Source organism: Geotrypetes seraphini, chromosome 11, assembly GCF_902459505.1.
Source record: "Geotrypetes seraphini chromosome 11, aGeoSer1.1, whole genome shotgun sequence".
NCBI lineage: Eukaryota > Metazoa > Chordata > Amphibia > Gymnophiona > Dermophiidae > Geotrypetes > Geotrypetes seraphini.
This window is the reverse complement of record NC_047094.1, coordinates 133,153,202-133,174,518: the sequence shown is the minus strand read 5'-3', so window position 1 is coordinate 133,174,518 and position 21,317 is coordinate 133,153,202. Positions and strand designations below refer to the sequence as shown.

Genomic DNA, 21,317 nt, shown 5'->3' with positions numbered 1-21,317 from the left:
ACTGAATTCATAAACATACTTGCCAACAAAGGCTTTAAAAAAAGAAAAAGTGCTCGCTGTGGGCCAGGAAATTATTTACAAAGGAAGGTAAAGAGGTCAGGGTGGAAACGTACTTAATCCTCTCTGCTGTGTGTCCCACTATGTCTATCTAGCAGACTTACGCATGGTTTTTCTGCAATAGAGGGGTCTTGTCCCGATGCAGCGGTGTGGTCACAATCACCTTCTGACTACAAACTGGCGTGGATGTTAGTGATGGGCTCTCCAGCTCCATCGTGTCTTGCTTGGTCCAGAAATTAAGAAACTGAATAAGAAGTGGACATGTTTAGAGTACATGCATAAATAATTCAGCTATGCCAAAATGTATGCCTTAGGAAAGAGGGCCTGATTATGGATACTTAATAGGTTTTATAAATCACATTACCTCACTGCTCAAAGCAATGTACAGCTGTAGAATTTTTAAAAAGCAAAAAAAACCAAACACCCCAGACACACACACACCACACAATACTCCCAGGGGAATCTTGCACAAATTAAAAACTGTGCACAAAATGGAGAAATTAGATATTACCTGCTAATTTTTTTTCCTTTAAATTATCCAGACCAGTCCAGACAAGTGAGTGTAAGATGCAGACAGAGCTACTGGTTTCAAAGTGATCCAATAATTATACTATGCAGTCCACAGCTTGCCAGTATTTAGATACCAAGACAAGATAATAGGTCCAACTAAATACTTTGTACTGCTCCCCCTAACTAGGGAACAATTTGCAACAGAAACATGAAATAAATCAATGGTTAAAATATTTTGGATTGTCTTCAAAGAGATGGAAACAATGCAGCTTTTTTTTTTCAGGGACAGGATTTGTTCCGTTTCTTTGCAACATTTCTGCAACTGCTTTAGATGCTCAAATGTATGTGGGTTCTAGTTTGGAGATACTAAAGGAAAGAAAATTAGCAGGTATGATCTAATTTCTCTCTCAACTATCACCGCCTCAAGAGTCCTTCCCATCTCTTATCCACAGGCTGAATGAAGTGTGGCAAGCATGCAATGGAGTTACTGAAAGATAAGAGCCATCAGCAAGGGAGCAGTTGTGGCAACATACAGCACCAAGTAATTGAGCCAACTGCTTGGAATTCTGCTTTCGCCTAAAAGTAGAGGGGCTGAAATTCAAGAATGGGCATTTATGTATACACTTTTCCCTCAGTATTTGCAGGGGTTGGGTGCAGAGCCGGACCGCGAAGTGTGAAAGATCGCAAATAAGTTTTCGGCCGGCTCTGACCCACCCTGCCTCATTCCAGACCTTCCCGCCTCCCTCCCAGCATCCCAGACCTTATCTGGTGGTCTAACAGGCTTTCAGGGCAGGAGCGATCTTCCTACACTTCTGCCCCGTGCAGATCACTCATAGCAAATGGCTGCCGTGAGTTCCCGTAGTCTCTCAAGTGATCTGCACGGGACAGGAGCGTAGGAATATCGTTCCTGCCCCGAAAGCCCACTAGATCACGAGGCAAAGTCTGGGATGCCAGGAGGGAGGCGGCGAAGGACCAAAATTAGTTTGTTTGTTTTTTTAATAAAAAAATTGCTAATAACCGAATCCGCGGATTTGGAGGGAGAAGTGTTAGTTTAGTTCAATTTGGACGTCTTGCTTTGGTAGGTAAATACTGGTTGTCAGGGGGCTACATAGGATACTTAATACTTATGGTGTTGGAACCATTTGACAGGGATACAAAAGAACTCTAGAGAGATCCTAAGCCTTCATTACATCTGGTGGTCCCAACAAAATCTCAGCCGAAACACTTCACAATTGCAAGTTCATCCAGCCATGTGATAGCAACCTTAAGCATCTGTACATCCTAGAAATTTTCTGCTAGTCCAAAACCAGAACCTAGATAATCAAAGCTCCACCAGTTAGCAATCCAGTTCCCTCATCAACTCATCCAGCAGATTTAGGACTGTACCTGGGATGGGGAGAATGGCAATGCCTTCACTGGCGTACCCTTGGGAGTCATGCTGTTGCTGGCTTCAATATGCGACAGGCTGCAGTTAGAGCTGTTCTCTGTGACAGGCGAGAGCGCCACCTTCCTTTTTGGCCGCCTTGGCACAGAAGGTGGTGTGCCTAAAGCGATGTCCGTGGAGGGTGAAATAGGAATAAGCTCTCCCTTGCTGCTCTTGATCAAGTCGGAGATGATGTGCCCATCCAAACGGTATTCTGTCACACTGGGCAAGGAAGGGGATGGCTTGATGGGGCTTCGGCAGAGGGGGCTGGGGCTGCTGATGCTGCTGCTGGTACTAATGCTGCTGCAATTGCTGTTACCACCTGCTGGGTCCTCGGGCAGATCAAAGTTTGTCAGGTCACACCAGCCATCTGGGTCCTTCCAAAGGGCCAACCAAAAATAAAAAAAAAGGTTATACATATGTGAAATGTTATTAACAGGGGAATTTTCAGAATTTTTAAAAAGTGTTAGTGTGACACATCTTGGATTTATAAACATTTTGAAAAAGATTAATAAACAAACCACACATAGTAACATAAGAGATGACAGCAGATAAAGACCCGAATGGTCCATCCAGTCTGCCCAACCCGATTCAATTTAAATTTTTTTTTTTTTTCTTCTTAGCTATTTCTGGGCAAGAATCCAAAGCTTTACCCGGTACTGTGCTTGGGTTCCAACTGCCGAAATCTCTGTTAAGACTTACTCCAGCCCATCTACACCCTCCCAGCCATTGAAGCCCTCCCCTGCCCATCCTCCTCCAAACGGCCATACACAGACACAGACCGTGCAAGTCTGCCCAGTAACTGGCCTAGTTCAATATTTAATATTATTTTCTGATTCTAAATCCTGTGTTCATCCCACGCTTCTTTGAACTGTCACCATTTTCCTCTCCACCCTCTCTCTCGGGAGAACATTCCAGGCATCCACCACCCTCTCTGTAAAGTAGAATTTCCTAACATTGCCCCTGAATCTACCACCCCTCAACCTCAAATTATGTCCTCTGGTTTTACCATTTTCCTTTCTCTGGAAAAGATTTTGTTCTACATTAATACCCTTCAAGTATTTGAACGTCTGAATCATATCTCCCCTGTCTCTCCTTTCCTCTAGGGCAGGGGTGCCCACACTTTTTGGGCTTGCGAGCTACTTTTAAAATGACCAAGTCAAAATGATCTACCAACAATAAAAATGCTAAAATATATATATATATATATATATATATACACACACACACCGAGTGTACTTTGTATTTATGTTCAAATATTTTTTTATTATACAGCCCCCCTCACCCGAAGGCCTGACCCCCCCCTGAAGGTCTGCACATTCCCCCTCAAAGGTTGACTCCCCCCCTGAAGGCCTGCACTACCCCTTGAAGGACTGCACTCCCCCCCCCCCCCCCGAAGGCCTACCCTCCCCACATCCATTTACCTAATTCCAGCAGGGAGCAGTCTGCAGAGAGGATCGCTGGTACTTTAGCGATCCTTGCAGGTTGCCATAGGCCTCAGGAGCTGTCTTCCCTCTGCCCCAAGCCTGTCTCTGACTTAGAGGAGGGGCAGGACCACGGCAGAGGGAAGACAGCTCCTGAGGCCTATGGCAACCTGTAAGAATTGCTCAAGTACCACCTGCCACCGGCCGTCTCCCATTCGTCCCCTTTGGAGATCCCCACAGGAATAAGGAAGTTAAATTAATAGAATACTTAGGCACAGAAAAACAAAGAAATACTTCCAAGAACTGCCCCATAAGAACTGCCTGTCACAATGCTCATTAGTGGAACTGAATAAAAGACAAGTACAATGGATTTAGAAGGGGGACGATCCGCCCGGGTGCACGGCTTGGAGGGGTGCACAGCTGGCCAGGTCCGGGTCATCCTGCCTTTCTTTTCCCCCGGTCCGCGCTCGGGGCTTGCGCCTGCCTGGTCCCGTGCCGACGCTCGAATGGTGCCGTCAACTCCCGCGAGTCTCGCAATAACCAACAGCACCATTTGGGCGGCGGGTGCGAGCCCCGTGCGCAGACCGGTGGAAAGGAAGGGCAGGAGGACCCGGACGGCTGTGCATCCCTCCAAACCGTGCACCCGGGGCGGGGGCGGACCGCCCCACCTCGGTACGCCACTGATTGGGAGGCCGATTTTGGGGTTTTTAAAATTGTATATCGGGCAGCATTAGGCCTCGCTCTTACCTCAATCATTACAGGCGCTTCTATTTCTTGTGATGCGCTGAGCTCCGTCCCCCACCGACCTTCACCCCGCCTTTCCAGCACTCTGATTGGCCAGCGTTCTTTAAGAGGCGGGCCAGTCAGGAGGGGAAAAAAAGAGAAGGGAAGAAGGGAACCTGCTGTGCGATCGACTGGGGTCGCCTGAGCGAACGACCTGTCGATCGCGATCGACGCGTTGGGCACCCCTGCTCTAGGGTATACATATTCAGGGCTTCCAGTCACACCTTCTATAAATCTTAATATTTTTAACAATGGAACATAATTCTAAATTTTCCAAAGTCAGAGCATGTTGTGGACATAGTCCGCTCTGATCCTGCCACTTTCACCCTGCTGTTTTGACTCTTCCAATCTGACCCCAGGTCAACTTCAGGAATCAAATCTTTGGTGTCTGGAGATTGTGTCTACAGCTACGGCTGGCGGAGATTCCCAAAATTTAGTCTTTGCCATACTCTTTGTGCTTTTCCTTCACCCCTGCAACCCCAAATACCTTTGTCTGCTGACAGTGATCCCCAAGTCCTGCCAGCCAAAGGTCACCCACTGGTGTACTTTCTACTGGCTGCAGCCACACTACTACCCTCTTCCCCACCCATGCTCAATTTTCATGAAAAACTTGAGCATGTGAGGGGGAAGAAGGGGCAGCAGTAGCATGTGGTTGCCAATCAAAAGTTATAAAAGGACCTTAAAGGGAAATGATATAAAAGCAGAAACTTGATGGCAGATAAAGGCCAAATGGCCCATCCACAGCATCCACTATCTCCTCCTCTCCCCAAGAGATCCCGCGCGCCATGATCGAACAACTATGTTGAAGCCACACACCAAAGAATGCAGACTGAATTTGGCATGTCTCATCTGACATTTTGGCAATTTATAGATGGAATTTGGAAGAACCAATGTGGCAGGGATTTCACATTTAGAGTACAGTATAAGACTAATGATTTGTCATCATTTTTTACATGGTGTAATTCCAGAGTATTTTAAGAGCAAGATGACTATTTGTCAGCCTAAAAGATTGCTGCGCTCTGAAAATTCTGCTTTGTTAAAAGGCCAATGTTAAACCATAATATGCCAAAACTTGTGCAATGATCTTTTGTTGCGCCGGGATGAAATTATGGAATTCGCTAGCAGGACAGCTAAGAAAATGTGCTGTCAGAAGAACTTTAAAAACACAATTTTTTGTTAATGCTTTTTTATAGGGTCTGATTTGTCCCAACAGGGACTAACTGAACTTAAATTTTGATGGTTTGTCTCTTCTGTACCGTCTTATTTTATTTTTTTTTAACATTTTTATTATTTTATTAAATTATAATAGTGTAATACATTTAATTTAAATTTGCAAAATATTACAAAGAATACACTATCTCAAACAAATATTATAGAATCATAGCTATACCCAACCCCCTTCCATCAATTAATATTGACAATATTAAACATCTTTAATATGAAGAATAGCCATATTTTCAGTACCTTTCCCTACCCTAACCCTCCCCATCCCATCCCAGATGTGTAATGAAAAAACTCAGAAAGCAATATATTATCTTTTAATGTGAAACAGCAAATAAAGCCAATGGACTCCATATTTTGTTAAATAAAACACTAAACCCTAAATATTCTGCGTTCACTCTCTCATATCTATATGTATTACATACATTTGTCCACCAAAATGTATAATTTAACCTGTCATGATTTTTCCAGTTTGTTGTGATCATTTGAACCGCAATTCCAGTTAAAATCAAGAAGACAGCTTTTAAATTTATCAAGGGGAGGTTTAATATGTAAAATAGTACCACAAATTATTGCTTCATATGTTAATGGAATATCCGATTCTAAGACATGTACCGTCTTTAGATATTATGTTGTGGACGTACTATAAACCGCTTAAGAACTAGATGGTGTAGAAACTTTTAAAATAAATAATAGATTTTGTGACAGGAATGGTACTTACAGATTCTATGAGGTCTAGCGCTTCTGTCAAGGCTGGGGTTGAGGATGGACCCAAGAAGTTCACATACTCAACTACCCACTTTTCTGGGGAGGCACCTTCTGCCATCATTGGAGCCTCCAGTGTCTCCGAGGATTCGTCTTCACTTTCCGGTTCTGTCTTGACTGTCAGCTCCTCTGGGGGCAGCTCCTGGGAACCACCAGTATCATCCTCAAGCATTGCTGTATTCAGTTCCAAGGCACTGTTGGGCCAGGTGGTGAAAATATTCTTCTGCTTTAAAGCATACAAAAAGGTGAAATTTTTTTAAAAAAAACTACTACACACAAGGTCTCAAATTCTTTCTAATTTCCCTTAAATCATTCACATCTAAAGATGTTACTGGACTAACAGGTGAACAGTACAGTATGGGGATTTTTAAAAAGGTCCTATCAGCTCTCTTAAGATCTAATCTGGGAACAAACCTCCAGAAATTAAAATGAGAAGGATGAACAAGTCTTGTCAGAGTCCAAAAAAATAAAGCTTAAATTTATCCCCTTTCGCTATGTTACTTTTTGATTACACGTTCTGTAATTCATCTTCATTCATCCGATTACATTTGTCTCATTTTCAAAGTCAAAGTAGAAGGAGCTTATGATGAAATTGGGATCTATGCTCCAAGTGAGTTTGAATGAACATGGAATCAGCTCTTGAAATCCGATTCAGTCTGGGATCTGAATCTTTACATGCTCATATAATCAGCAGCTGCCGATCACTTGTACATGTTTTGCTGGTGCCTCTCTCATTACTCGGCACACCAATAAATGCTGACTGGCCCTGCCTACCATTTATACAACTGATATTAAACTTGAATTATTGGTCCACCACTGAAGCCTTCTATTTTTGCTCTTTGAAGAAACAGAATTCTGGGACAGCTATTTTATTTCTAATCTAATCTAATCCTTAGGTTTGCATACCGCATCATCTCCACGTTCGTAGAGCTCGACGCGGTTTACAGTAGGAGAAATAGGAAGGAACTACAACAGAGGGTTAGAGGTAGAAGTGTGAAGAAAATTTAGAGGACTTGGGATGCCAAGATATAAGAGTTTCCTTGATTCCTAAGTTGGAATTAGTATTCATATACAACAACTTAAGTGGTTTACATTCAGGTACTCAAAGCATTTTCCCTATCTGTCCCGGTGGACTTATACTCTGATGTACCTGGGGCAATGGGGGCTTAAGTGAACTCAATAAGGCAAGGCAAATGAAAAAAAAAATCTAAAAGCCCATTATGTCTTCCATCGTGGCTAGGAATTTAGCAAGTAATTCATTATCAATTTGATACAGTACCTTGACATATGATACTATTTTATTTGGCGTGTCAATGAGAGCGAAAAGTCAGATTTCTTAAACAAAAAAAAAGCTTTTACTTATTATGACTGGAGTTACCATTCAACAGATTAAATCAGAGCAGATTAAATTAGTTTTTGGTGGCGTTCTGTATGTCATCTATATAAAATGGAAAGAACATTAGCCACACAGAGAGGTTATCTTGGTAAATTTTGAGAGGTTTGGGGACCATTAACAGACTTTTGTAATGAATAGTAAACATTTTCCCTTAATAAGATAATTGAAATGAGGGGATGGGGATGGGTGGTTGGGATGGTTTTTTGATATTTTACTAAAATGTATATTGTATAATATAATAAAATGAATATTTTTGATGATATTAATAGCAAATCACGTGATGTTTTCAATTCAAATGTTATTTCTTGATACACTTTATGTAAGTTGTAAAAATGAATAAAAATTATAAATTAAAAAAAATAAATAAATAAATTTTGATACAGTACCGGTTCTTCTATTGCTTGATAACTGTGATCGTCCTTGCCCTCTATCTCAAACAGTAGACACAAAGGCTTGGCATCTTTCGCCTCATTCAGATATGCTCCCATCTCCACCTTCCTTTTAATAGTTGAGTTCCAGTGGTTTTTCACAGCATTGTCTGTCCTATCAGGAGGCAAGAACAAGAGCATTAAATATAAAAGTCAATATTTAAAAGGACCTCGAGGAAAAAAGTATTTTAAATCTAAGCAAAAATCAAACTAACTTAGACAGGAGGAAAAAGTTCATAAGTCGACTATAATGTATGAAACAGAACATGGCTGCCAGTATATTGTTTAAGACAGATACTTGACAGCAGATAAAGACCAAATTGCTCATTCAGTCTGCCCATCCCAAGCATCCTCCTCTCCCTAAGAATAGAAACACAGAAACATGACGGCAGATTAAGGCTAAATGGCTAGTGCCAAATGGATGCTCTCTGCAAAAAAAAAAAAAAAAAAAAAACCCACAAACCAAGAGAAGCTGTTTACCTGTAAAAAGAGATTCCCTACAGACAATAGAGGAATGCAGAAACACTCCAGGCTGATGCCACAGATGGAGCCCAAGATGCCAGATTGCTCCTCCACTTTAGCAAACCCACTAGCTGCTCCTCTGATCCAATTCCCACCCATCTACTCGGTACCCCCCCCCCCCCCCACACACACACACACAGTCATCCTTCCTCAATCTATCACTCTCCACTGCAACTGTTCCTGATATCTTCAAACATGTCACAGTTGCATCTTGCGTCATAAAACCCTCACTAGAACCTACATACCCCTCCAACTATTACCCCATATCCCTCCTCCCCTTCTTATTTAAACTACCTGACTGTTCTGGTCAAAGCTGTTGCCTGGACTTCCTTTCATCTCATGCTATTCTAGACCCACTTCAATCAGGCTTTCACCCACTGTATTCCATAGAAACTGCCCTTGCTAACTCTGAAATGACCTGTTCTTAGCCAGGTCCAAAAGACTCCACTCTATCTGCTGCTTTCGACAATGTTGACTACCACTACCTTGATATGCTGTCCTCACTGGGATTCCAGGGCTCTGTTCTCCCTAGTTTTCTTCTTATCTTTCCCATCGCACTTTCAGTGTACACAATGGTGGATCCTCCTCCACTGATATCCCAAGGCTCTGTCTTGGGACCTCTCCTATTTTCCCATCTATCCACTTCCTTGGTGCAACAATCTCCGATCTCTCCCCATGGTTTTCAGTACCACCTCTATGCTGACAACTCCAAGATCTACCTCTCCACACTAAAAATCTCTACAGGAACTCAGGTCAAAGATTCAGCTTGCCTGTCTTGATACTGCCATAGGGATATCTTGTCACCATCTAAAAGTGAATATGAATCCAACCTCTTCTTTCTGAGCACACTACCAAAACCCTTATCCACACTCTCATTACTTCTCGCTCAGATCACTGCAGCTTGCCTCTTTCAGGTCTTCCAGTCAACCATCTCTCTCCCCTTCAATCCGTTCAAAATTCTGCGAGAGCCACCCATAATCACATTACTCCTCTCCTCAAGTCACTTTATTGGCTCTCCATCCATTTCTGATTACACTTCCAACTCCTCTTACTGATTTACAAGTGCATTCACTCAGCAGCCCCTCACTTATAAGAACATAAGAAATGGCTTCGCCGGATCAGACTCTAGGTCCATCCAGTCCGGCGACCCGCACCCGCGGAGGCCAAGCCAGGTGTTCCCTGATGAGAAACCTTGTTTACATTGTATCCCCCAATGTGATTTGCAAGAAGGTGTGCATCCAACTTGCTCTTGAAACCCAGAATGCTGGTCTCCATCACGACCTCCTCAGGGAGAGCGTTCCAAACGTCCACCACTCGTTGTGCGAAACAGAACTTCCTAATATTTGTCCTGGGCCTGGTGCCCCTCAGTTTCAGTCCATGACCTCCCCCATGCGCCTGCCCCCACCCCCACCCCATGAACTCTGTTCATCAGGTAAATCCCTTATCCATACCCTTCTCCACTGCCAACTCCAGACTCTGCCCCTTCTATCTTGCTGTACTATATGCCTGGAACAGACTGTCAAAGTGCTGTCTCCAGCAATATTCAAATCCAAACTAAATGACCACTTTTTCAAGGCTGCTTTTAAATTCCTAACTCCCACTCGCCATAAAATACCTATGTTCATCCTATCATTCTCTTTGCAAGAAACTCCCCATCCCCTATCTGTCTGTCCTAATTAGGCTGTAAGCTCTTCTGAGCAGGGGCCGTCTATTACATGATGAATATATAGCGCTGCATATGCCTTTCAGCATTATAGAATGATTAGTACAGGGCTGCCCAAGTCCGGTCCTCGAAATCTACTGACAGGCCAGGTTTTCAGGATATCCACAATGAATATGAGAGAGATTTGCATACCAAGAAGGCAATGCAGGCAAATCTTTCTCATGAATATTTATTGTGGATATCCTGAAAACCTGGCCTGCCATTAGATCTCGAGGATTAGTAGCCCTGGATTAGTAGTAGAAGCAGCAGCAGCAAAGTCAAATGCTCTCCTTTTTAAGCATACATGGGAGTTTTCACACTGCCTTGGACTGCTGCCCCCTTATTCTACAACAGGGGTGTCAAAGTCCCTCCTCAAGGGCAATCCGCATGCAAATAGATCTCATGCATATTCATTGGGGAAATCCTGAAAGCCCGACTGGATTGCAGCCCTCGAAGAGGGACTTTGACACCCCTGGTCTACAATATAGCCAAGATGTTTTTGTTTTTTCTGTATGGGAATGATGGGAAGGTTGTTATATTCCCCTGCTGTCTACAGAAAACCCTCGTTACAGGTAAAAAACTTTTTTCCATAAAACAGCAGGGTAATGCAGGTACACTCCAGGTGAATTTCTAGCTGAGGGCCACTTAAACACTATTTTATGCGATATCTATGGTTTCAGTGACTTGATAAACACAAGACCCAACTCACAAAACAGTCACAAGAAAAGAACAATGGAGAGAGGACCACAGAGCACGACCATGCATACAAAGGAATCCTTTATTATTAAAAAAATACAGAACCTGACACGGTCTGTGTTTTGGCCAACTCCAATGAATCTAAAAAAGGCTAACACATAAAAATATAAAAGCTTGTATATAAATGGACCTTATAAACAAAATAAAGCCTAAAAATGGCTCTTATATCCTGCCAAATCTTCGCCAAGTGGAACTCAAGATGATTGAATACATAAAATAAATTATATAAAATTACTTAATCAGAATTATAATCTGGTGACAAGTTGAAGGCACTTAGAGCAAGGAAACCAGTGGCCCAATGACATTTGGTAGAGCAGGGGTGCCCAAATGGTCGATCGCAATCGACCAGTAGATCGCAAAGGTAACACAAATTGATCGCGTTGCCTTTGCGATCTTTTTTTCCCTACTGCTTCCTCAAGTCAGGCCTGGCACATACAAGCGCCGGACTTACAAAACTTCACCTCCGATGTCAATTCTGACGTCGGAGAGGAAGTTCTGGGCCATCCAATCGCTGCCTGGCTGGCCTGGAACTTCCTCCCTGACGTTAGAATTGACGTCGGAAGTGAAGTCTTGTGGGCCCCGCCCTTGTATGAACCAGGCCTGGCTTGGGGAAGCAGCAGGGAGAAATCACGTTGCTAGCTTGGGGATGGGGGGTAAGAAAAGAATTGGGGAAGTGGAGAAATCGGCAAGATGGCTTGGGAGGGGGGGGGCAGGGGGAGAGAGAAAGAAAGACAGAAAAAGAAATATTGGCTTTACAGAAGAAGGAAGTGCCAACTCATGAAATCACCAGACAAAAAGGTAGGAAAAATGATTTTTTCAATTTAGCGATTAAAATGTGTTCATTTAGAGAATTTATATCTGCTGTCTATATTTTGCACTTTGGCCCCCTTTTACTAAACCGCAATAGCGTTTTTTTAGCGCAGGGAGCCTATGAGCTTCGAGAGCAGCGCAGGGCATTCAGCGCAGCTTCCTGCGCTAAAAAACACTATCGTGGTTTAATAAAAAGGGAGGGGGTATATTTGTGTATTTTTGTATAGTTGTTATTGAGGTGACATTGCATATTTTAAAATCAGCTGCCTTGACCTCTGAAAAAAAAAAAACAAAAAAAAAAAACAACCCAAATACAAATAATTAACATTTTCTCTGCGTACAGTGTGCTTTTTAAAATTTTATTGTTGGTAGATCATTTTGACTTGGTCATTTTAAAAAGTAGCTCGCAAGCCAAAAAAGTGTGGGCACCCCTGTGGTAGAGGAATCTTGATAAGTTTAAGAACATTACACAAACAAGTTGCAGATGACTACGTGACCAAAAAGCAGCATTCTGAGGTCAAGAGTAATCCAAGCAGTAGTGCTTTTAAGGTATTTTTCCCTAGCCCAGGTAACAGCTTTGCAAATGTCTAGAATTAAGGGAGATATGAGGTTTGCAACAGAGGTCACATCTGCTCTTAGTTTATGTGGGCCAATATGTCAGGGGGTCGAGAAGTCAGAATGTATAACAGGGTTTTACAGTCCCAAAACTCGGGATTTCTTTTTAGGTTTTGGAGCTCCTGCATTCTTTGTGTGAAATATGACAAAAAGCTGGGCTCGGAGCCAGAGTGACAGAGGCATAAAAACGTCCTCCAAGCTGGAGTGCAGAAAGGTCCATGGACTAACCTCTGGTAGACGAGCCAAAGCAAGGGATCACTGGGCTGCAGGTTGTAAACTGCAAGCCTGATAGATGGACCCAAAATGAGTCTAGCTGCACCAGATAGAGAGAAAAATATCAGCAAGTACTAGGCATCACCGCTTCTTGTGCCAGTGTCGTTGCTTCAAAATGTCTTTGTTCTCTACCTCCATCTGCTGGTAGGCAGACAGGACCACAGGTCTGGACTGGACCAAGATGACGAAGAAATGAGTGCCCTCCAACTTCAAAACGACATTCCTACTCCCACTTCGTACTGACTGCCCCCACAGATAAGATCCCTTTAAGGAATCCAACTTTAGGAAAGCAATTTAAAAAAATAAAAATAAAAATACCTGTTCACCTAACTCCCATGACCGATTACAAAGAAATGTAATACAAGATCATTGGTATGTGGCATGTTAGAATAAAAACTTGCATTGTAAAATCTTGTAATATAATTGTAACAAATTTAGCCTGTTAACTGAATATTATGTATGTTACCCTGTAACCCATCCTGAGCTTCTTGGGGGCAGACAGAGAGACACAGACACTCCTGTTTAAAGACATATTCTAAAGTGCATCATGAGCAAGTTATGCTCCTAAGCAAATTAAGATTTACCTTCCTGGCAGCAGCTTTGCAATCTCAGCCCAGCGATTTCCTAGGACTTTGTGGGCAGTATAAATAATCCGATCTTCCTCCTCTGTCCATGAAGATTTCTTGACTTCTGGGTTCAGGTGATTGTGCCAGCGCTCCCGACACTGCTTGCCCACCCGCCCTTTCAGGTGCTTAGCAATGAGGGTCCAATGTTTTGTGCCATATTTTTTAACCAATTCAATGACCTATACGATGCAAAATACAGGCAAACAGGTAAAATAAGTATAAAGATGTATATTGTGCATTATTTCCTTTGCACCTCAATGGGGTAGCTCAGACAGAACACCATTTCAGGCATAGAAACATAGAAAATGACAGCAGAAAAGGGCTATAGCCCACCAAGTCTGCCCATTGCAATTAGCCTCCCCCCAGAGTTCACTCCCTTAGAGATCCCACATGAGTATCCCATTTCTTCTTAAAATCAGTCACGCTGCTAGCCTCAATCACCTGCAGTGGGAGTCCATTCCAACGATCCACCACTCTCTCGGTGAAAAAGTACTTCCTGGAGTCGCTATGAAATTTCCCTCCTCTGATTTTCAGCGGATGCCCTCTGGTGGTTGAGGGTCCCATGAGACAGAAGATATTATCTTCTGACTCGATACGTCCCGTGATGTATTTGTACGTTTCAATCATGTCTCCCCGTTCTCTTCTTTCCTCAAGTGAGTACAGCCACAATTTTGTGGCATGGTTTTAGGTTAAAAAGTTAAAACTGGAATTCACCAGTTAGCTAACTTGTGACATTCGAATGAAGTGGTACCATTCAGTCGGCTGACATCTTCCATCACTATTTTAATAAAGAATTTGATTTTTACCTTGCTAATATCTTTTCTAGTAGATAGGTGTGTCATTCTGGATAGACAAACAATATCCCGTGCTCATGAGCCATGCAGAAGGAATCCACTCCAGTTTTTGAATCCCTCCTCTACTAGAAGGCTCTGCTGCCCTCTTCAGTTTGTACCAAAGCAGGCGATAGCCCCATATAGAAAGAACGTGTGAAGATGGGTACAGGGAAACCCCACGAACTATACCCTGTTCTGCTCCAAAATCATAACAAACATGTTAAACAATCAAACACCGAAACAATCATGCCAAACATACATTTAAAGAGCTCAACAATTACCCCGATGTATTAATAGCAACCGACATTCAAGGTCTGACTGGCATTCAAATTTCAGTTTGGACTCAAAACTTTGACAGACAGAAGGCAGATGCAGGAGATACATGTGTCATTCTGGAGCTCCATCTGTCAGTTATCTACTAGAAAAGATATCAGCAAGGCAAGCACTTAAATCTCTTTCCAGTGCAATAGGTGAGTCATTCTGGAAATACACGGCATATAGTCTCAGAAATCTAGTGCAGGGATCCACTGCGCTGGCTGTAACACCAAGGACCCAAAAGCAGAGTGCCCTCCCTTGCTGCTACATCCACTCTAAAACTTGAAAAATATATGTAGAGTGGACAAGTCGCTGCCCTACAAACCTCCTCAGGAGAAGCCATCAGAGCTCACGAAGAAGCCATGCTTCTAGTCAAAAGCACCTTTATGGAGACTGGTGACTATTGCTGTCCTGGTGGGCTCACAATCTGTCTAATGTACCTGGGGCAATTGAAGGGGGGATTAGGTGACTTGCCCAGGGTCACTAGGAGCAGCATGAGTTTGAACTCACAACCTCAGGGTTCTGAGGCTGTAGCTTTAACCACTGCACCACACTCTCCTTGCACACACGCATCATGAAATATTTAGTTTGACAGAGAAATTAAAGGACACAAAACTTGTTTTTTTGTTCACAAAGTGAAAATAATCACCCTCTGATCTTCCTCTTTGGTCCAAGGTCCCTTCACTAAGTCAGGATGCAAGACCCTCAGCCACCGGTGCTGGCATTGCTGATCACTACGGTTCTACAAGAGAAAAGCTCCAGGTTAGAACATTACCAACAGGACTAAGAATCAATCTGTTGGAATTCTGAGAAAAAGACAAGTTCTCTCTTTCTGGTGCTACTCCACAATTCTCACACATCTACACAGCTGATTTTCAGATTTACCCTCCCCCCATCATTATTGCAAAAAAATAATAATAATAATAATAATAAAGCATGTTAGCTCACACTATCATCAACACCATGAACCCGACATTTTCTTTCTGTAGCGACCACCTAAAAAGGGAAAATTGGACTTAACTGATGATTCTTTCCTTTGAGCCTGTCAGACCAGTGCAAATGAGTGGATTTTGTTCCCTAGCCATCCAACAAAACCAGAGGAAAACAGTTCAAGAGCTTCCCCTTATACGAGACTAGTACTGCCCTTTGGCTCCTCAGTATCCATCCTGAAGGCAATTCTTACGTTTTGTGTTTTTTAATTCACCCAAATAGTACACATGGTATATTAAAATCATGGCATATTAAAATCATCAGTTCATGGGCACTAGCCATGGAATAAGAATCTGGGTTACCTGGTGGCAACCACAGAGGAAGTTCCCTGGGCTTGAGCACATATGCACCTGCTGTAGAAGACACTGTTTAGTCACTGGTAGCCCCAATTTCAGGAATACAACTGCTACCTTGATTTGGATGTCAGAGGCAAAGAGGAATACGAAATGGTATAGTGGAGTACAGACGGTATGCAGCAGATTGGAGGCAAAGACCTTAGAACTGTGTACTATTGGTTTGTGTATAAGTGAAATTTGTTAAGTGTATAAACTAGTGGAGCATGACGGAAAGAATGGGCGAGTGCCTCCTAAACACAGATGCATTTAGCTACAACCAGGTTGCCACGTGTACCCACAAAGGAAATGCAAAGTACACCCCCTACTAGGGGCCATGTTACATCTAAGCTTAAGGCACTTTAAGGAAATAAATTAAGGCACAGTAACTGCAGAATTTAATGCACTTTTAATAAAAGTACTTTATAGAAAGGATAACCTAGATCACCTCCCTGTGTTGTTGTTGTAAAGATCAGAATACAGCCATATCTGTCCGTCTGTATACTATTAAAAGCATTATGCTAAGTTAAGGCAGACAGAGGTTGCCACATGTACATACACGCCTCATTCTCTTCAGAAGGTAGGATAAATATATATATATGTATACATACAGGGAAAAGGCTGGCTATCAGTTTCCACTCATTTTGTCCAAACTGTTTCACAAGTTTTTTCAATCGTTCATCCTGCAAAGACAGGGAAGTGAGAGAACAATGTTAGTGTTTAAAGGTATGCTATTTTTGTATAGAAATCTTTAAAGATAAGGGTTAAGGGAAAGGGAAGATGTCAGATTGCACCAAGGACATGGACTGGGAGTGGAAGAGCGCAGAAAAGATGGGAGATGCTGTAACATGATTACTTTTTTTTCATTGCAATTATGGATGCATTAGTCACAGTGTTAAGTATGTTTAACTTGCAGCCCTAATAAATTGCGATTGTTTTTTCATATATTTTTCCAAAGATTTAGGGGGGATATGCTACTAATTTACATATACTATTTTTCACAGAAATCTTTTTTCCGTATTATAATCTTTTTAAAGCCTTCACATGGGATTCTTGCTTTGTGCACTACTCTTGAATAAACATAAGAGCATACAGTAATAGCCATACTGTGTCAAACCAATGGTCTATCTAGCCCAGTTTCCTGTTTCCAGAGCGGCCCATCCAGGGCACAAGCACCTGGCATAATCCCAAATGGTAGCAATTCCATGCACTGGCTTCCCGTATGTCCATCTCCAGGAACTTGCCCTTTTTTTAAAAAAACCAGCTATGTTAAAATCGCTTTTACCACATCCTCTGGCAACACGTTCCAGAGCATTTTAAGCCCTGTTATGGCCAATAGTAATGTGACTCTTTCCCTTCTAAAGAATAAATGTAGACAAGCACTTTTTTTAATTATCCGATAGCTCACCCTGGTTGATTTGACACTCACAGCAATCTTTCAAGCTTTTTTCCTTTATTTTTATAGCATGTGCTTGCTAATTTAAAAGTGCCTCGTTTCCTTATAGATTATGAGAAATCTAATGATTTTGCAACATTTTATAGGCTTCTAAATTTTATCCAAGTCTTCTCTTGGCTATATAAAATCTCTTGATTTACATACATTTATAAAAAAACAATTTAGGATATATGCCCTAATTTTAATCATTTTCAGTGACAAATTGGGCAGTGCCAGTTCATTCTTTTTTCTCTTTATACTAGTCTGTCTGTTTACAGCATAGTGATTTACCCAAATGTCAGTTTAGCTATTTTTTTTTTTTTTAAGTCTCTATTTCATGATTCCAATATTTCACTGGCACGTTTACTTAAAACATGTTTCTTTATTTGATGAATGTACACTTCTCCATCCCTATTCGCAGGGGTTAGGAGCAGAGCCGGCCCGCGAATAGGGAAAATTTGCGAATAACCTTTGGGCCGGCTCTGACCCACCCCTGGACCTTACCTGGTGGTCTAGCGGTCATGTGGGGCAGGAACGATCTTCCTACACTCCTGCTCCGTGCAAAGCCGTGCTGCGAGTTCCCGTGGTCTCACGAGACTACAACTCCATGTTGTAGTCTTGTGAGACCACAGGAACTCACAGCACAGCTCTGCAGGGGGCAGGAATGTAGGAAGATCGCTCCTGTCCCACGTCGCCGCTAGACCACCAGGTAAGGTCCTTGCTCCTGGGGTGGCTGCCTGCCTCCTCCACCTCCGATCGCTCCCCTCCTCCTCTGATCCAAAATTTTTTTCAATGCGATGCCGTTTTTTTCGATGCGAGCGATTCTCCGGGTGGGAGGGGGGGGCTGGGGAAAAAAATCACGAATAATTGAAACTGCGAATAGGGAGGGGGAAGTGTAGTACATTTTTGGCTAAACTGTATATAGATCTCTACATACACATCCCTTGAGAAACTTGTGTCCTATCACACACGGTACCTTTTCACAAGGCACAACTTCACAGGGTTATTTGTACACATAAATTGGAATAGCTAATTGGATCTAAGTCCCCTTTGTTTAAAGAAATAGACACAACTATCATACAAATTCAGCAACAGCATTCTCTGCCTTACATTTTTATGAACCATTTCATTTGTACCCAACGACTTCAACTAATCTAACCTGGAATTTATATGCCACTGAATCTTGCAAGGTACAAAATAGATCGCAACAGTAGCAATACACTACAAGAGCCAGTAACATAAGAAATGCAATGAAATAATCAAAAATATATTTCTGAAATTTGAAAAAAAAAAATAAAAATAAAAATTTGAGAGAGGCATCTGGAAAGAATAAGGAGGTGAGATGTTTAAGATCTAGTAGAAGAGAGAACTCCAGCACTGAACAGCTGGGAATCCAAATGAGTTTTTGAAAAGCCTACATTTCCTATACATTTTGGTGAAAGAACATGATCTTAAAAAGATTTAGCGTTTATAGGAAGATAAAATAAATGAATTATATATTCGGGCACCACTCCTTCAGACAAATGAATGCAGGCCAATTCAAAATAGCTTTGTGCCTGTCTAGGGAGCCAGTGCAAACGGGTCAAGTGGAGCGACATTTTTTTATGACACCTGAAAATCATATAAACTTGACATTCTGTAATGTTCGAAGTTTCATGATTAAACTTATTTGAAATACCCGGCTATAAGGCATTACAATAGTCGCAGTGCAAGAGAATTAAAGCCTCAAACTTACTGAATAGGGCTCATCCACAAATAAAGGCCTGTCAGTGTACAGTGACTACAGACTTAAAACTGTTTTGATTACTATGTTAATCGAAAAGAAATACAAGAACTGAAGATTTCTCAACTTGAGAAACTAAACAGTAGTTAACGTTAAATTCTGGAGGGGATTATTCCGCCATAGAGTAACTTGGTCTCATTTCTGATCAATTTTAATGCAAGCAATTTAGAGCAACTTTCCACAGCTTCAATATCGTCCTTAATTTTGAAGGGATCTCATCACTCAATATTGTATCATGTAGTCAGTGTAAGAATAATGTAAGACGTCTAAAATTTCACAAACTCTCCCAATGTCATTCATATATATTTTATTTTAAATAAGATTGGAGAGAGTAGAAAACTTATGAACCCCATATAGATTCCAAATAAGAGAGACAAGGTGCATTGTTATGACATTTGCTTTTTGATTTTGTCCTTCTAGTAACCATTTCGGAATTCTCAGAATTGTATCCATTCTATTTAATATTCCACCTTTCAGCTTTAACTCCTAAAAGTGTAAGTATTTACATTTTGACACATTTGTTTCTCAAATTAAAGTGAAACGTAAAATAGATGAGGTTTTATAGTTAACCAAACCATCAATACTAAAAGCAGTAATTGTTATTTGTATACTTTTTCTCTTTAAAACATAAGCAAATTTTAAGCCAGCTATATTTTTTATATTAATATATATTCACATGCATGTTCTTTTAATACCAAAATATAAAGTCTTCATTAAAAAAGATAAACTATACGCTTTGTACAACTATATAATTTGATATATAAATATTTTATTTACATGAAGACAGTGTAATTTCATTTAATCTTAGAACTTATGGACTCCTGAAGCAGGCATTAATGCTAAAATACAGCCTGTGTCAAGTCCTCATGTACTTGAGGTGAGATTATCAGTATACAATACAAAGGTCTTCCTCATGCGCTTGGTCATCTATACTGTTCCTGGTGCTTCTTCCATGTGCAACATATTGATTCATTGTATTTCGTTTTTGATTAAGTGCCAAAACGGCCTTTGACAAAGTGGAATAGAATTATCTTTTCCTTAATTCTTTTATAAGAATCTTGACTGTTATACCCTGCACTATAAAGCAAAATAGCTATGATTGGGTTTCCTACCATCTAACAGCTCATCCAAACTCCAGGGCAGGGTAAAACACTTAAAGTACAAAATGTTTTTTGTTTTTTCTTAATAAATATGTCCAATGTCTCAGAAGAATAAAATTATATTTCTATAAGAGGAAAAAAATCTCAGAAACCTGCTCAGAACTTGATAGTACAAGGAATAAATCCAAGACTTCTATAGCACTGAGATAATTGTGTTTCAACACCATAATATTTTTTGTTGGATGCACATCACGAGAGGTTTTTTAAAGAATCCATGATTGAAATGCAGAACCTTTTAAGTCTCGGATTTATTCTTTGTACTATCAAGTCCTGAGCAGGTTTTTGAGATTCTTTTTCCTCTCTTATAGAAATACAATTTATTCGTTTGAGGTATTAAATGACATATTTACTAAAAATGAAACCTTTTGTACTTTGAGTGTTTTATCCTGCCCCAACTCCAAAAATAATAAGTTGTCCCTCTAGAGTGGAAAGCCTCATGGTAAAACAGGGTTGCCTCCTGTCCAGGGCTGTGGAGTCGGTAGATAAATCCTTTGACTCCGACTCCTCCATTTCTGGTACCCATGACTGACTCCAAGTACCCAAAATTGTCTCCAACTCCACAAAAGATTTCTACCAGTCTATTTATCCACAGAACATCCAACACACATGTACATACACTGTCATTCATTTTGCTCAGACATGTGGCAAGGAGGAGTGGCCTGGTGGTTAGAGAAGCTGCCTTAGCACCCTGAGGTTGGGAGTTCAATTCCCACTGCAGCTCCTTGAGACTCTGGGCAAGTCACTTAACACTTTCTTGCCCCAGACACAAAATAAGTATCTGCCTAAAATATTTAAACCACTTTGATTGTAACCACAGTAAAGGGTAAAAAGACTTTGATATGCTGCTTTTAATATCAAGCTATTGTGACATCATTGATGAAGTTGACTTATTGGTGGAATGATGCATTATGACATCACAATCTGAGCTCTGGTTACCAGAGACTGAAACTCTTCATACTAAGAGGGGGAAGTTAGCAACACAGGACATTGGCAGTGGAGGAGTGGCCTAGTGGTTAAAGCAGCTGCCTCAGCACCCTGAAGTTGTGAGTTCAATTCCCACTGAAGCTCCTTGCGACTTAACACATCATTGTCCTAGGTACAAAATAAGCACCGGTGTAAAAACGTAAACCGCTTCGACTGTACCCACACAGAAAAAGC

General features: G+C 41.5%; 1 protein-coding gene across 3 annotated transcripts in view; it reads right to left on the bottom strand.

Moving 5' to 3' along the window:
• MYBL2 (MYB proto-oncogene like 2) overlaps window positions 1–21,317 on the bottom strand; it is a 52,200-nt gene that overhangs the window by 26,300 nt on the left and 4,583 nt on the right. For 2 of the 3 annotated variants that reach the window (XM_033963100.1, XM_033963103.1), the window contains exons 3-9: window positions 16,393–16,464; window positions 15,109–15,201; window positions 13,270–13,490; window positions 7,966–8,122; window positions 6,140–6,409; window positions 1,954–2,367; window positions 162–301 (exon numbers count right to left, since the gene is read on the bottom strand). In XM_033963100.1, the coding sequence (XP_033818991.1) occupies window positions 162–301; window positions 1,954–2,367; window positions 6,140–6,409; window positions 7,966–8,122; window positions 13,270–13,490; window positions 15,109–15,201; window positions 16,393–16,464 (1,367 nt within the window). The remainder of the gene's footprint in view (window positions 1–161; window positions 302–1,953; window positions 2,368–6,139; window positions 6,410–7,965; window positions 8,123–13,269; window positions 13,491–15,108; window positions 15,202–16,392; window positions 16,465–21,317) is intronic. The other variant, XM_033963101.1, reaches the window with a different exon arrangement.